The sequence below is a fragment of the Parasteatoda tepidariorum genome, chromosome 4 (assembly GCF_982258835.1).
Source record: "Parasteatoda tepidariorum strain Cologne lab strain chromosome 4, Ptep-v5.0, whole genome shotgun sequence".
Taxonomy (NCBI): Eukaryota; Metazoa; Arthropoda; class Arachnida; order Araneae; family Theridiidae; genus Parasteatoda; species Parasteatoda tepidariorum.
Window position 1 is genome coordinate 20,989,959 of NC_141758.1, and position 15,332 is coordinate 21,005,290.

At 30.7% G+C, this 15,332-nt stretch overlaps 1 protein-coding gene across 1 annotated transcript in view; it reads right to left on the reverse strand.

Moving 5' to 3' along the window:
* Window positions 1-15,332, reverse strand: part of ttv (exostosin glycosyltransferase 1 ttv) — a 261,890-nt gene that overhangs the window by 89,830 nt on the left and 156,728 nt on the right. Inside the window, exon 2 of the mRNA XM_016066575.5 lies at window positions 719-920. Within this exon, the coding sequence (XP_015922061.1) occupies window positions 719-920 (202 nt within the window). The remainder of the gene's footprint in view (window positions 1-718; window positions 921-15,332) is intronic.

Sequence of the window (15,332 nt, forward strand, 5' to 3'; positions counted from 1 at the left end):
TATTCTGCGTTCAGCAGTATAGGCTAAATACCTAATATTTGAAATTTGCATCGCTAATTTAGTAGCTGCAATTGCTGTTTATTTCTTAAAATTTAATTTTTTTAATTATAATTTTACAGTGTTGAGCATAATCTTGCATGTCTTTACAATTTAAAAGCTCCTTGAAAAAGTTTTGTTTTGCAATAACGGACCCTATTTGCAGAAATTCACAAAAGCGGACCCTGGTTGAAAGAATGCGACTTAACGTTTATTTTATATTCACAAATTGCGAGCAATTTTTTCACAATTTTACAAAAACGGACCTTTCACAAAATGTCTGGACAGACCCCTGCTTGTTTTAAAAACTATCAAACAAAGACTAATATTTAACTTTTATTATTTGTAGCAGATAACTCCTGCATGTAAACTGAAGGTAAATTAAAATGTTTTTAACAAATAAAAAAAAAGAAGAAAAATTTCAACAAAAGCTTGTGTATTACGTTTTGTTTTTCTTTGTACTTATTAACAAAATAAAAAAGATATGATGATTTTCTGCTTTAAAAGAAGAAGAAAAAAAATTAGTAAGTAAAGCGGATAAGATGTCCAATTTTAATAAGGTCGAAAACATTAAAATTCAGAGTATTAATACTTTTTTTTTTAAATCTTTCTTGACTACAAAAATCACGTTTTATAGGAATGACAATTGATTTTTTAGAATAAATTTAAAAAAAAGCCTCACCTGTAGTAGAAGCCTCTCATCTGCCCAGACAGTTGCCCTGGACCAATCAACGACGTCACTGAAGGGAAGTTCCCAGCCATTGCTGAGGAGAACGGGTACACAGCCAGCTTGAAGGGCTTCCAGGAAACGGAAAGATCCCAGTCTCCGACCCCTGGGCACAAGACAGAAGGTCGCGTTCTGCAGCAGCACTTGATAATCAAACCTTAAAATAGAAATCACAAAATGAGCTCTTTCTGCAAAACAATTGGAATTAAATAAACTCTTTGAGAGAGGTTAGATTTAAAAGGATTCAATTATATTCACTAAACACTTAATTGCAATTTATTATTTTTTTTTTCGAAATGTATTAGTAAGAAAATTTGTATATGACCAACAAACAAATTCGCATAAGATCATGACGAAATTCTCAGAAACTGAGACTTAACATAAATTTAATCTAAAATATTTCAAATCATAAAACATTACAATTTTAGTATCATTCGTGTTAGTAAGTATGTGCAGTACATATCATTGCATTCAGCACGTGTGTGAGCGCTTGCCTTTCAACGAGGTGAACCGGGTTCGAATCCCAGCGATGACTGGTTGATACGAATCCCGCACCCAACTCTCACCGACCACAACGCTAAAGTAAAAATATCCTCAGTGGTGGACGAATCATAGGTTAGAGTCCCCTTGCCGACAGGCTAACCGTGGGAGGTTTCCGTGATTTTCCTTATTATGTAAAGCAAATGCAGGTTAGTTTCATTAAAAAAAGTCCTCCACGAAGGCAAATTTCTCCCAATACTTAACCCAAAAGTTCCCTTGTCTTTCGGATTGGGCTCAAAATTACAAGGCTACGGAGTTGAACATTAGTATTAGTGCCCCCGGATGCCCCCTTACGGGGGCGGGACGGGCTTAAGCTTGTTATTAGTAGTGGAACATTAGTAACTCAAAATTGGGTAGGCTGTTTAACGACGGTTATGAAATAAACATGTTCGTAATCAGCACATTTGTAAATATGTTAAAATATGATAAAATAATTTTTTTTTTTTTTTTTAAACATAGCTGCTAATAAGTATAGGAAAAAATCCTGTAGATTTCACGAAATATAAATTTCACGAATATTGCTGCAATAATGCATAATGCACTAAATATTTTTCACATAGGGACTTTTATGGTCATCAAAATAGACAAACTGCAATATTTTCCAGTTATGATTGATATAAATGAAGTTGAAATGCTATGTATTATGTTTACTCATAATTTTGAATAGTGACAGGCATTTAATTCATCAAAGAGAGTTAAAAGACTTTTTAATTATATTTAAAAAGGGAGTTCTGAATAAAAATAAAAGCATTTTAAATCAAACAAACAAAAAAAAGTTTTAAACTAATTTCTATAAATGACGCTCGCTTCATTATGTATTAGTGATATGCATTTAAATATTCAGGAAAGCAATAATTTGCGCAAAAATGTTATTTATATAAGAAATTGTTTTTAAGGAAGCTTACTCAATTTCAGAGAATTTTCTAAAAATGTACGAAAACCAGGAGAATTTTTACCAAACTAGTAGACCAGGACAAACTGGCAAAATTCAGTAGAGTTGGCATCGATGTTTTAAATAAGTGTAAATTAAAGTTTATTTTATTTCAAAACTAGCATTGAACAGTCGCGAATTTTAGAGTTTACGACAATCAGGGGTCTGTCCAGACATTTTGTGAAAGGTCCGTTTTTGTAAAATTGTGAAAGAATTACTCGTAATTTGTGAATATAAAATAAATGTTAAATCACATTCTTTCAACCAGGGTCCGCTTTTGTGAATTTGTGCAAATAGGGTCCGTTATTGCAAAAAAAAATTTTTCAAGGAGTTTCTAAATTGTAAAGACATACAAGATTATGCTCAACACTTTAAAATTATAATTAAAAAAATCAAATTTTAAAAAATAAGCAGCAATTGCAGCTACTAAATTAGCGATGCAACATACAAATATTTGGTATTTAGCCTAATACTGCTGAACGCAGAATATTCATTTCGGACGAATAAAGGAAGAAGCGTCTGCGGAAGACAGAATTTAGTTCGTTTGCATCTGTCTTTCTCCCCACCCCCTTCCTGGGAAGGGTTTATTCGATTAATAAAACAATAATGAAGATTAACAAATTTGTGAAGGGTCCGTTTTTATGAAAAGATATTTTGTGAAGGGTCCGTTAACGGACCCAAATTTCTTCTAAACAGACCCCTGACAATCAACGTTCAACTCAGTAGTCTTAATTTCAAACCCAAAGCAAAAGACAAGAAAGAACTTGGACCAAGCAAAGGGACAAACTAGCCTGCATGGACGACTTCTTGAAGGTACTAGCTTGCGCTTGCGTTATTTGAAGAAGAAAACCATTCACGGTTAGCCCGACGGTTCTGCCCTGTCATTTATTCACGGCTGATATTTTGCGTCAGCATTGTGATGATTATAAGCGGGGTACAGAGTTCGTATCAACCAGCCGTAGGTCGGATTCGAACCTATAGCAACGAAACCTATAGCATAGACTACAGCAAAGATCGGGCAAACGCTTCTGTTCTAGTAACGCTTTTGGTCTAGTTTATGAATAGGTAAATCTTTTGTCATGGCGCTTTTGCACTAAATTATGTGAGAGGACCACGTCCGTTGGCAAAGCTGCAACAGTTAAGGAATAAAAATCATGCATTGCCAGTATTTTTTGTGTGAAAGTTTTCTATTAACGAAAACTATAAATTTACAAATACTCATTTCTCCTACAGAGCTCACACTTTTGGAATTTAAATTTATCGAAAAAAAAAAGACCGGTTTCCTAAGATAAATTGTCGATGATTCGCGGCCAAATGCACTGGGATCATTCTTCTACTCCGAAAACTCTTGACTGCCACGTAGTACCTTCATACTCTGAGATTTCCGAAATGTAATGACTCGGCAAAATATATTAAAATTGATAAGTTAATTTAAACTAAAATTAGAACTTTCTCCGAAATATCAAAGTTTTTTTCCTACAAAAATATCACTTATAGAGCCATTTTTCACTAACTTTTTTTCATGTTTCTTTAAAAGGTACATCCCAAATAAGCTCAAATTCATCATCTATGCCGGACGCGTATTGGAATAGACATTTTTTTTTCACAACATACTTGCACGAAATTTTCTCCAGGGAATATTTATATCAACAAGCTAAACTGAAAGAAACGCATAGATGTCACGCTAAATAACCACTTCTAATAAGATAAAAGTCGCCAAATGTTTACTTCTTCAAATAAAAATAGGTATTTTGTAGTCTATTCAGGAAGAATGTCCAATTGTCTTCAGCAGTTATCCCCAAAAATAAGATGGATAATTTGATCCCGGGGACTTTTAGGCTTCCTTCATATTTCTCTTGTTGAAATGGGTAGATGATGAAGTAGAATCACGTAAATCGCCAAATCATTCGCCATTTGGATATATTTTTGGCGACCTCTTGTTCCCACAAAAGAAGAGAAACAATTTTCAGAAGAGAATCACGTAAAACAAAGATTTATTTCTCTCTGCAGATCGTCCGGCTAAAAGGTTATTTTGTTGTGATGATATCATTTGTTGGAGGAAATGTCAAGTACGTTTCGGCTTGCACAAAGAACTCATACAATTTAGCAGTAGCATGTACAATGTATATCAATCTCAATAAAATAAAAACAATGCTACAATAAATATTATTACGTGACGCGAGCCCTTGGATACTAAATATGTTATACGATTTAATAGGCGTAATTCATAAGATAATCATGAGCTACATTTCTAATTTAGTAATCTTGATTTACACAATTTTATTAGAATTTTAATTGGTGACTATATTAAATCGGCTACATTTCTGACATTTGATTATTTTACGTGCTGCCCCTATAAAAAAAACAAAAAACAATGCTATAATAAATATTATTACGTGACGCGAGCCCTTGGATACTAAATATGTTATACGATTTAATAGGCGTAATTCATAAAATAATCATGAGCTACATTTCTAATTTAGTAATCATGATTTCGACAGTTTTATTATAATTTTAATTGGTGATTAAAGTAATTCGGCTCCATTTCTAAGTTTTGATTACTCTACGAGCTGTCCCTATTAAATCCGCAACGTTTCTAATTTAATAATTCTGATTTGAAACAGTGTTTTCACTACAGTGCGAGAACGCGAGAATCTCGCATATTTTTTTATTTTCTCGCATTAAAAAATGATTACCGCGAGAAATTCGCGCATTCTATAAACCAATTTCAAAATTCGCGAATTTCTCGCATTTTGAAAAAAATTTCTCATTTGCGCCATTTAGAATAAAATCCGTTTCACTTTTCTTCCTGGATCTTTTATTATTTTCAACATCTGCCCCATTATCTAGCTTCCCTATTTACCAGCATTGTTCAGAACCTTTAAGAACAACAGAACACCATCCTTCCGAACCACGGAACCTCTTTCAGAACGCATTTCTCTGCAACCACGTGTTTACCGCAGGTAAGGTTTCTTCATGTAAGATGTTCAAATTTTTTGCTCGTTAATGTAAGATGGACAAATACCTTGTAAAGTCAATATCTTCTATTCCGAAACGGACAAATGAAAATGAAACAAATGTGGGTAGAAACGATCAAAACGAAACAAATACGCATTTGAGCAACATAATGAGAATAGCTGATGAAAAAGTAGATGTAGAACATTTTCCATATGATGATGCAGCAAAAATATTCAATGCTTTAAGAATTAGAAGATGTTAAAAATGCATTATAATTAAAGAAATGATTTTTTTTTCAAGTCTCTTGGTGTTTTTTTTTTTTTTTTTTAATTTTTGAAATCTCACTTAACTTTTTGAAATCTCACCCTGTTTTTGAGAAAGGGTGAGAAATTCTCACCCATTTTTTTTCTGAGATGAAAACACTGGAATAGCATCATCATTATTTTACATAACATCCCTATTAAATCACCAATGCTCGTAATTAAATAAAAGTGACATTACTTAACATGACGTCACTTTTAAATTGATCATATCCCTAACTTAGTAATCATGATTTAGATAGTTTTATTACATTAGCTATTCTAACTTATCATTATTTTACGTTATGTCCCCATTAATTCCGCAACGTTTTTAATTACACATTTTGTGATTTAGATAATTTCATTATTATTTTACAAAGTATCGCCATTAAATCGCCTACAATTCGAATTTAGCAAAAATGTCGTTATTAAATTGGCTATCTTTCTATTTTAGCTTCATGGTTCAGATAATTTCATCAAAATGCCTTTAATCGATTACATTTCCAATTTAGTAATTATGATTTAGATAATTTAGTAATCATGATATCTCTAATATATCGGCTAAATTTCTAATTTAGCAAACATAATTTAACATTGACGTCTCTTTTAAATTAGCTGAATTCCTAATGCACTTTTCTATCACAATATGGCATAACTGTGACAGAATATCAGTGTAGCTGGGCATCATATCATTTTTTAAGGTTTTGGCAATCGTGGTTGTGAATATTCAACTTCAATAAAAATAAATGAATTAATAAAAAATAATTATAATTAAAAAAACATAATCAGATTTAAAAACTTTCTAGCTCTTATAATTTATTTCTATCGTAAGAGGATATTACAAGACCATTGGATCAAAGAAAATGGTCAAATGATATCTTAGCACCAAATAGCGACACACTTACCAGAAGTATTGTTATACATAAAAAAATAAAAATTAATATTTTTAAAAACCACGTTTTTGTAGTGGAGAATAATAATTAAAAAAAAATTTGAAAAACGAAAAACGTGGGGCGCATGAAATACATAACAGTAATGTTTTATTAGTGTGTGTATGTGTGCTCTTGAGAATATGTGTATGTATATCTGTAATTGTAATTGTATCTGAATGTGGATGTGGAATATGTTTGTGTATATGCATATGTATGTGTATGAGTAGGAAAATGTGTATATGTATGTGTAAACGTACTGTTATGCATTTCATGCTCCCCACGTTGTTCGTTTTTCAATTTTTTTTTAATTATTATTCTCCACTACAAAAACGTAATTTTTAAAAATATTAATTTTTATTTTAAATTTTTTTATTTTAAATTATAATTTCTTTAATTTTAAATTTTCTTTTATATTTTTTAAAAATTATTACTTTTCAATTATTATTCTTCAATACATAAAACGTGGTTTTTAAAAATATACATTTTCATTTAGATTATATTTTTTAGTCAAGAGTAGTCAAGACTACTACAAGACCACTACTAAAATAATAGAACTTTCATTTTAAATTAGGGATGCAAAAATCTTTATAGAAAAACAATACCTTCACGACTTTCATTAGTTTTATGCTGATGACAACCAAAACAATCTGGAAATGAATGAGGAAAAACTGGATCCTACCACGTGACTTTTCAGCCAATAAAAATACTCCGACAATAAAAATCTTTTCACCTGACATGTAATACTAATTTGAAATAACGGAATCGACAACAAAAGACAATCTCGAAAATAATTTTTTTTTTAAATTTTAATTTTATTTTACTTTGAATGTCTTTTTTCTCTTCATTTTCATGCATTGTCATCCAATTCTGAACTATGTGCCAAATTTGAAGTTTGTAGCTAGTCGGGAAGTTAATTTAAAATCGATTACAAAATTCCACCCGGACAGACATACACGAAGGCAAGTTTATATAAACGTGGTAATAAAATAGCAAAGCGCAACTTCATAAACAATGAAATTTCGAATTAAATATTCAAATAACTATTTTATTTTTGATATCATAACAACCATAAATATGTTATTTTATTCCATCTTTGTTGAAAGTCCTGCAGTACAAATTTAAATAAGTATAATACTTAAGTATAATATTTCAAAATTATGCAACAGAAAGTAACGTAAATATTCGAGGTACGAACCGATAAATTATACCCGAAATATTATCCACAGTATAGAATTATTTTATAGTGGATAAATATGACTTCAAATTTTTTTGAATTACGTTGAATTACTAAATTTACTTAATTTATTTAAATGCAACTAGAACTTCTTTAAAAAGAATCTTTAGTAAAACAGATTTATTTGCTACATAAAAAAAAACAAGAAAAATGATAAGGTTTTGTTAAAGAAAAGACAAATAAATAAATAAGAGTATAACTTATATTCACGTCTAAACCCGATCCGAATTCCATCATGATAAATTTGTCAAATTTGACATCTTTTCCAAAGAAAACTACTCACAATGAAGAATTCGAAAATCATAAAAATTCCTCAAATTTATCTCATCCACAAATACGGGATCAGAAATTTCCCAAAAACTGTATCTAAGAGATGCAATTTTTTACACATTTCCGGAAAAAATGTGGAAAAAAAAAGGATCCCTTGTAACGCATAAACGCAGCTATATTTTTTTGCACCTTTTACTAGCCTTTCCTTGCAGCATCTCCAAGCGATCGTATGTCTGTCTCATCTTATATCTTTCCGCCAAATTCCTTCAGATGAAGGTGGGGTACCGTGAAATTGCTACTACCCCCCCCCCTTTGCCTTATGGCATCCCCACCCCCACCTTTACAGCTCTGTCATCCGGGGATCTTTACCTGTCAGTCGGAGTGAAGAAAGATACAAAAGATAAAGGCAGTTTTTTCTTTATTGTATCCTTCCGCCGCTTTGTTATTCCATGCCTTTCTGGCCTACCTCTTTTTTCTTCGCGCTTCCGCACATCTCTAGAGAGGAACTTTTTTTTCTTCTTTCTTCTATCCCTCCCTTTCTATCCGTTTCAGTTGTGTAATCTTTTTCATCCGGTTTTTCAACCTATAAGTTTGATTCGAATTGTCACTGGATTTCAGAACACGAACTTTCCGGAGATTATTTATGTATTTCTCTCATTTTCTTCGATATTCGCTATGTCTTTATTTAGTTTTTATTTCAAAGTGTCAAAAATATATCAAGCATTAAAGCGAAAAGTCTTGAAAACTCTATTACATTGTCTCGAGTATCGAGTTTATGTCGTTTCTACAGACATTCCGGTTTAACGTTAGATTTAAAAAAGACAACTGTTGGAGCAAAATTAGTAAAAATAAAAATCGATTTTAATGCGTTTTCAGTATTTAACCCATATATTTTCACTAAAGGTTACAAATTCTATGAACACGGTTTTTAAACAACATTCAATTGCAAAAATTAAAATTGTTTATTAATTTATTTTTCTGTTCAATAACAAATTTAAAACTCTCAGTAATTTTTTCAGTTAAGAAATTTTTAACTTCTGGTGTAAACTCAAAAAGAAGTAATGCCGAATTTCTTTTCCGAACAACTGAATATCTTTATACGAAGTACTAGAAGGAAGAAGAAACAATTTGATAAATTTAGAATTTACTCAGTTTTTATATCATTAAAATAGTTTTTTAATACTGAAAATCTTTTACTTATAATTATACTACTTTTAGTTTTAATGAATTAAGAATTTTAATACAATAAACTCTTCGTGCAAACCAAAATTAACAGCCGAAACTCAAAAACTGACAGCCGAAGAATTGAGTATACAAATCGACAATTTATTTATTAAATATAACTATTACACGAAATTTGTTCCATGATTTTGAAAACAAGTATAATAATTGGGTTTTTCCTTCAAGTTAATGTTAATTCATAATATGTAATTCAGGAAAGTTAGAAAAAATTCCGAATATAAATTTCGGAATTTTATATTTGGAAAAACGAATTTAACACTACAAGACTGAAATACTTGTTAAGAATATTTGTTCAATTAAGAAGGTTTGTTTACAAACACATTTTACTCTTAATAAACAAAGTAGCATTGACAAACAATACTAAAATAAATGTGAAATTTTTTTATTGTTATTTGTATTATTAGAAATCTGTTCTGATCTAATTAACAACATAAGTATGTAGGGTTGATTATTTTAATTTTATAAATAATTTAATCCATGTAGATAGTTTCTAAAATTATATTCCTAAACTTTAGTTCTTTTTTGAAAATTTTCCATAAAAAAATAATATGTATTATAATGCATTAAAATGAAGTTAAGACCGCATAATGCAAGGTCTAAATATACAAATGTACCCTGTAAAAGTGTGTCCCTGCTGAATCAGTGATAACACAGAGAAGCTATACATTGTTCAATGCCAGTTTTAAGTGAACAAAAATGTACCCTGTAAAAGTGTTTCACTGCTATATCAGTAATACTACAGAGAAGCTATTCACGGCTCGAAAATTATTTAGAGCGCCACAACGCCAGTTGTGAATAAACAAATGTACCCTGTAAAAGTGTTTCACTGCTGAGACAGTAACAGCGCAGAAAAGCGTTTCGTAGTTCCGAAGCTTTACCTTCATTTTCTTTCGTTTGATAAAAGCGCGACTTAGCGTGTTTGATAAATTAAAAAAATAATAAATTTGAAAAAATAAAAAAGGGATTATGTTGTAAGGGAATATCTATGTAAGTATAAAGATAAAAATGTAAAAAGACTGTTTTCAAGTAAAATATTCCTGGAAAATACTCAATAAGGAATAATTTATACATAAGTTTGTTTTAATTTTTTTTAATTTATGAGGATAAATATACAGAAAAGAAATCTTTCATACTTATTTTATCATTACATCATTAGAATTATTATTATTATTTGCAATATTAAAATGAAATTTATATTTTTCAGTAAAAATAAGAAATAAAATCAGTATCAGAAAAATCTGTACTGATTTTAATTCCTATTTTTATTGAAAAAAGTACAATAATTTTTGCAGCGATGCCAACTTGCTCCGGACAGCAAATAAATTTTTTCGATTGGTAGTTGATTAATGCGTAATTCTTAGTTTAAAAAATTCAATTTATTAGCTTTTTATGCACCACTATTTCTAAATAATTCGAAAGGTTATATAATTCGCCACTTTGTTTTCGTTAAGCCGTGCTATACCGTTTTAAAAGTAAACAAAATTAGTCAAATACTTGCAAATTTTAGTTTGTAATTGTTTACCATTTTTTAAATAATTATAGCTCGTCCGGAGCGGTTGGCATCTCTGCTTTTTGTTCAAATTATACACTGATAGATATTATAGGGGTAAAATTTTATTTCATTCTAGTAGTTCCCCGTTTCGTGGTAGCACTATAAGTCAAATTTTGATAATAAAAAAATAACATACACATATATTTATATCGATATATTTTAAGCATAAACCTATGCTCATTCAACGTGTAAAAAATAAAAAAATCAAGTAAAATGCTTTATATTTTAAATCATAAAAAATAAAAAAAAACTTTTTAAAAATGAATAAAAAATAAGACATTTTTAATCGTATTCTTCCACCTCTGCAGAGAAAAAAGCACCATAAAAGAAAAAAGAAATTTATAAATATACAAGAAAACTAAATATATAGCATCTTTCTAAGAATACAGGGAAAAAGGAATAAGAAAACACACGTTAAGAATACGAAACAGTCCATTCGTCATTCAGAACTTTTCTTGGGGGAGATTTCCCTTTTAGTTCGGGGTGTCCTGGAGCTCAAAGGAATACGGAAACCACATTTATACCACTTCCGGAACAAAAGAACAAAAAAATAACATTTCGTATTAATAGAATGAAGACATATGACGCTTGTTCTCATGGAAATGGATTACTATAAACTGCATAAAAAATATATGGTAAATATTATTTAGACAATGAGTTTTAGATATCCTCTTGAGAATTAGCGTTCAATGTTTAAGACAATTTAATAGTATACAAATATCTCATTATTAGAATCCAGTGGATTTTTTTTTTCAAAGATGCATTCACATAAAAAAATATTTTCAGATTTTTTCTTTTGCCCGTTCGAATGCTTCGATAAGGCAATTGTCTTTGTAAAAATGTACGAGGCTGTTTTTTAAGTAAGGGCCGTTTTGTTGTGTACACTAATAAGTGACGCGTGCCTCGCAACGAGCATTTGCGTCCTGTCCTGGCATTCCTTGGGAACTGCGCTCAGTTGCAGCTGCGTAGGTAACTTGCACGGTCAATTCTGTGTCTTTAAAATTTTCAAGTTTAACAAATCGCCCGCCGAGTATAAGGTACGGTCAGTGATGTGTTTTTAGTCGGCAAAAAACCCGTCTGCTGCATACATTCACGGGCAGATTTGTGAAGCTTACGAAGCTTTCTACTGGCATGCAGACAGGAATTTTTGCTATTCCGTGACGATGACCCTCTTCACAGCTCAATCCCGAGTTTTATTGGACTCTTATGGTTGGGAAGTTTTGGACCAACCCTCAATACAACCCAGACCTCGCGCCAAGTGATTTTCATCTTTTCTGATGTTTCAACCATCATATTTGGAGTAAACCAGTACAACGATGACGAAAACGGTCGTAACCTCTTGGATATTGGAGCAGACAGCAAGTTACAATGAAGAGGGTATTCAAAATTTAGTTGTAAGGTATGATAAATGTTTAAACATACTTGGCAAATATTTTGAAAAAAAAAAGATAAGAGTAAATAGAATCAAAAAATAGATTTGTTTTATGAAAATTTTCTTTCGCTTGGTTTTTATTTTCAAACGGACATTACTGGAACTAAATCGGCCATCTGGCACGAGTTGAAATCATCGAAAAAATTTTGGTTCCTGTTCCTTGGACGTGACACTATAAATCTTCTGATAAATTTACATTATCACGCAAATGTATATGCGACCAACATTGATGGTAAAAAATCCAGTAGATTTCATGAAATAATATAAATTTCATAAAAATTGTTGCAAAATAAACTAAATATTTTTCTCATAGGGAATTTTTACGGTCACCAAAATTAAAAAACTAATATTTTTCAATTACGATTGAGATTAAATGATCTTGAAATGCTATGTATTATGTTTACGCATAGTTTTGAATAGTAGTAAGCATTAATATGATCAAAGATAGTTAAAAGTCATTTTAATTAATTTAAAAAGGGGGTTCTGAATTTTAAAAAAAAACTAAACATTTAAGAATCAGTTTTAAACTGATTTCTATAAATGAAGCTAAATGCATTACGTATTAGTAATACGTATTCAAATATTTAAGCACGCAGTAATCTGCGCAAAAATGCTATTTTCAATACGGATGTTTTTAAAAAACTTACTCAATTTTAGGGAATTTTCTAAAAATGCACAAAAATCAGGAGAATTATTATTAAATCAGTAGACCAGAAGAAACTGGCAAATTCAGAACTGAAAAAAGCAATTTAGGCATGAGTTATCCAACTACATACTTATGGAAAAATGACAAATAAGTTACAACAAACTTTGAGAAATAAATAAACAAAGTTGATTAATTCCAGAGGTTTAGTTTCTCAGGTTTAAGACATAAAACTTGAGGAAAATTGCCAAAAGTAAACAATGCCAAAACACTTCAAACAAACCTGATGCTCATAAAACAAAGTCGAAACAACGATATAAAGTAACGCCTAAATCAAATTGAGCGTTCGAAAAATGAAACTAAACGCTCAAGATAATCACGCCGCATTTAAAAACGAAAGTAATGAGGTAGCAAACAATAAGTTCTCAAGAAACGAACAAATTCCCTCAAATCTTCCAGCTGCAGAAGAAAGAGTTAAAAACTAAGAAGGTAGAAAGAAGGAGAAAAAAAAAAAAAAAATTGCTGATGTTTTAATATCTTACGAAACATTCCCTCTAGAAAAACCTCAAGAGTAAAAGGATTTCTTGATTACTTTCAAACTTCGCCAAGCAAAGATAAGATACAGCAAAGAAAAAAATATATATATAAACTTAAAATTTTTTTTAAATAAAAAGTTGTTCGGGAGGGGGTGCAAAAAGTGAAAGATTGATGACGTCTGCAACCCACTGTAACTTTTTTTTCGCCATTTTCAATTCTAGGATACTTTTTCTTTGTCTTTTATTTTATTCCCACATCAGTTTGGTTACTTCTTGCCAACACGGCGAGAAAAAGGTACTTCAATCCAAAACAACATTAGAAAGCTATTAAGGAAAAAGCATAAAGGGGTTAAATGATTCGTAGCAAAGGTGTATATTTTTGGCTTTGTTTGCTAGCCGATTATTGTTATTATCACAGTTTCTTTTGTTTTATTATAGTTTTTTAAGCGATTAGCATATGACAACACAGATGGGGTGAATTTATTTCATATTAAGGAATGTTTCTTTTTTCTCTAGCTCCATTTTTATTTGTAAAAGAGGAGTTGGCAATATCAATATTTTAGATAAATAATTCATGCGTTAAAAAACAACAACAAGGCGATGCGATGAACTTTAGTTTGTTACATAATAGTAATAATAATAATACAACACAAAGTTTGTTTTTCTATGGCCCTGTCGTCACGTGAAATAATACTTTTTTCTACGACTGATATTTTTTCAAGTGAATGAATGGAAACATTATTATTTCATAACTGCTGAAAGTTTGCAACAATTATTCATGACTGTTAAATTTATACTTATTACTACTAAATTTATCCTTCTGCTTCTGAATTTATTCTTATTATCTTTTATCCTGTCTGGTGCCGACGCTAATTCGAAAAATGGCACAAGTGAAAAAAAAGCCACAGATTAGTGAAAATAAAAAGGGTTTATGATCTAAATTTTTAAAATATAAAGAGTTACGCCAATCTGAGGTAATTAAAAATTATACAAATTTGGAATTATTTATTAATTATACTACTTTATTTTCATCTCGGCGAGAAAACTCGCCGAATTGGCGATTTTTTTCTTAAAAAAATAATGAATAACTAAATAAAGATAAAAAAAATTAATTTCTGAAGTCCAGATAATTCTTTATGGTAAGATGGTATATAAAATTTAACTTCCTTACGGCAGACCGCTCTGCTGATGTGAACTGCGCCGCGAGTGCGCATTTATGTGGCGTTAATTCCGTATGACGACAGACAAATGTAAAATATAGTTTTCACACTGATATTTAGATTCTGGTCTTTTGTCGTTTGGCGCTGCCAACTGCTGCGCACTTCTAATTCAGTTTTTTTCATACCTATTGATAAAACAAAGGAAAATTTCTTTCTTACTTACAAAACATATGAAGCGCATCCAAAATATATTTTTTGGCACTATATTATTTTATTAGCACCGTTGAAGAGCAGAGTCAATTCTGCGTTTACGGCTATCAATACTTAACTCCGTAACCTTGTAATTTTGAATCTAACCCGGGAGACAAGAGAACTCCAAGATCAGAGATTGAGACAAAATACAGGGCGCGTAGCCAAATTATTCAACAAAAAATAAGCACTTTTTAAGCACTCAAAATTTATTTTTAAGCACTTTAAAAAAGTATCATAATCGGGCAGGGTTGGCAAGTTTTTGACAATTGACGGTTTTATCTTGCTTCAACCATCGTGCCAAAAAAAATAAAAAATAATAAAAAAAATAAAAACTTTTGGCATTGTTTTTGACAATTGTTAAAAATTATGAAGTTTTGAATCATATAAAACGAATGGCGTTTTCATACGCTACGGACTGTACGCCGAAACTGTACGGATTGTACGGACAATACGCCGAAATAGATTGGGGTTGAATGAATTGTGAAAACGTTGAATAGAATAATGTGAACTGCGTATTTTCGCATAATTCGCAGCTAAAATCAACATGGTAAAGGAAAAATCTCATTTTGAAAAAGGGAAAATTAAGCA